A 1,712-nucleotide genomic window follows, 5' to 3' on the forward strand; every position below is an offset into this window, starting at 1 on the left:
TATATATATATACACACACACACACACACACACACACACACACACTATTGTTCAAAAGTTTGGGATCAGTAAGATTTGTAATGTGTTTTAAGATTTAAGTCTTATTTGATCAGAAATACAGAAAAACAGTAATATTGTGAAATTATTGCAATTTAAAACAGCTGTGTTCTGTGTGAATCTCTGTTAAAGTGTAATGTATTTCTGTGATGCACAGCTGTATTTTCAGCATCATTCCTCCAGTCTTCAGTGTCACATGATCTTCAGAAATCAGTATAATATGCTGATCTGCTGCATTTTTTCTGCTTGATATATTTTTTGGAACCTGTGATACTTTTTCAGGATTCTTTGAATAAAAAGGTAAAAAGATCAGCATTTATTCAAAATAGTGTTTTGTAACAGTATACCCCATCATTCGAAAGTTTGGGGTCAGTAAATCTTTCTTTCTTTCTTTCTTTTTTGTTTTGGAAAGAAATGCTTTTATTCAGCAAGGATGTGTTAAATTGATAAAACGTGATGAAAAAGACTTTTATTGTTAGGAAAGATTTCCATTGTAAATAAATGCTGTTCTTTTTAACTTTATTCATCAAAGCATCCTGAAAAAGGTTCACAGGGTCAAAAAAAAAAATCTTAAGCAGCACAAATGTTTTCAACATTGATAATAATCAGAAATGTTTCTTGAGCAGCAGATCAGCATATTATACTGATTTCTGAAGATCATGTGACACTGAAGACTGGAGGAATGATGAGCCCTGATGAGCAGAAGAGACTTCTTTAAAACACATAAATCTTACTGATCCCGAACTTTTGAACAATAGTGTGTATATTGTATATTTATATATATATATATAGGTACGTTTTTATATATTTGTTTATTTATAAATATTTTTGAAAATGAAAGAAAATCAAATAATATTAAAGAAACAAATTTCTGTTGAGAGTTTAACTGTATCATTGATGTTAGACCAGTGACCGGTTGCTAGTCTTACTTGTTAATATTTCTTTCTTTAAGACTGGTCTCAACCTTTTTTTCTTAAGTCACGTAAAAAAGTAGATCTGTCTAATTTGAATCTGAAAAATAAGACTCATAAACCCTAGTTGGTCAGACTAGTTCTCAAGACACCATCTTAACAACAGGCTAGGTTTATATAACTGGCCCAAGCTTTTCACCTGAACATGATAATTTACGTAATTAATTTCCCCCTGATTTCTCAGTATTCATAAGCTGCGTGAGAGAGTGTCGTCTGAACACAGTGAGCTGAAGCAGAAGGAGCTGGAGCACATGCCCAAAGCGTCTCACGGTTATGGAGGGAAGTTTGGACTGCAGCAGGACCGCATGGACAAGGCAAGAGACTTCGCTCTTATAATTCAATTCTTTGAAGCAGAGGAAGTAGAGCATCGCTCGCTCTTGCAGTGATGTATGTGTGTGTGTGTGTGTGTGAGTGTGTGAGAGAGAGTGTGTGAGTGTGTGAGAGAGAGTGTGTGTGTGTGTGTGTGTGTGAGAGAAAGGGTGAGTGTGTGTGTGTGAGAAAGGGTGAGTGTGTGTGTGTGAGAAAGGGTGAGTGTGTGTGTGTGAGAGAAAGGGTGAGTGTGTGTGTGTGAGAGAGAGAGTGGGTGAGTGTGTGTGTGTGTGTGAGAGAGAGTGTGTGTGTGAGAGAGAGTGTGTGTGTGAGAGAGAGTGTGTGTGTGAGAGAGAGTGTGTGTGTGTGAGAGAG

At 36.3% G+C, this 1,712-nt stretch overlaps 1 protein-coding gene across 5 annotated transcripts in view; it reads left to right on the top strand.

Annotated features, from left to right (window-relative positions):
- cttn (cortactin) overlaps nucleotides 1–1,712 on the top strand; it is a 28,820-nt gene that overhangs the window by 15,575 nt on the left and 11,533 nt on the right. The window contains exon 1 of one of the 5 annotated variants that reach the window (XM_016291447.1): nucleotides 1,190–1,342. The exons of the other annotated variants lie outside the window; for them this stretch is intronic. Within the exon in view, the coding sequence (XP_016146933.1) occupies nucleotides 1,280–1,342 (63 nt within the window). The 5' untranslated portion in view covers nucleotides 1,190–1,279. Of the gene's footprint in view, nucleotides 1–1,189; nucleotides 1,343–1,712 lie in introns of those variants that run through there. 5 annotated transcript variants of the gene reach the window in all.

This window comes from Sinocyclocheilus grahami, unplaced genomic scaffold, assembly GCF_001515645.1.
Source record: "Sinocyclocheilus grahami isolate Dianchi unplaced genomic scaffold, SAMN03320097.WGS_v1.1 scaffold271.1, whole genome shotgun sequence".
Lineage (NCBI taxonomy): Eukaryota > Metazoa > Chordata > Actinopteri > Cypriniformes > Cyprinidae > Sinocyclocheilus > Sinocyclocheilus grahami.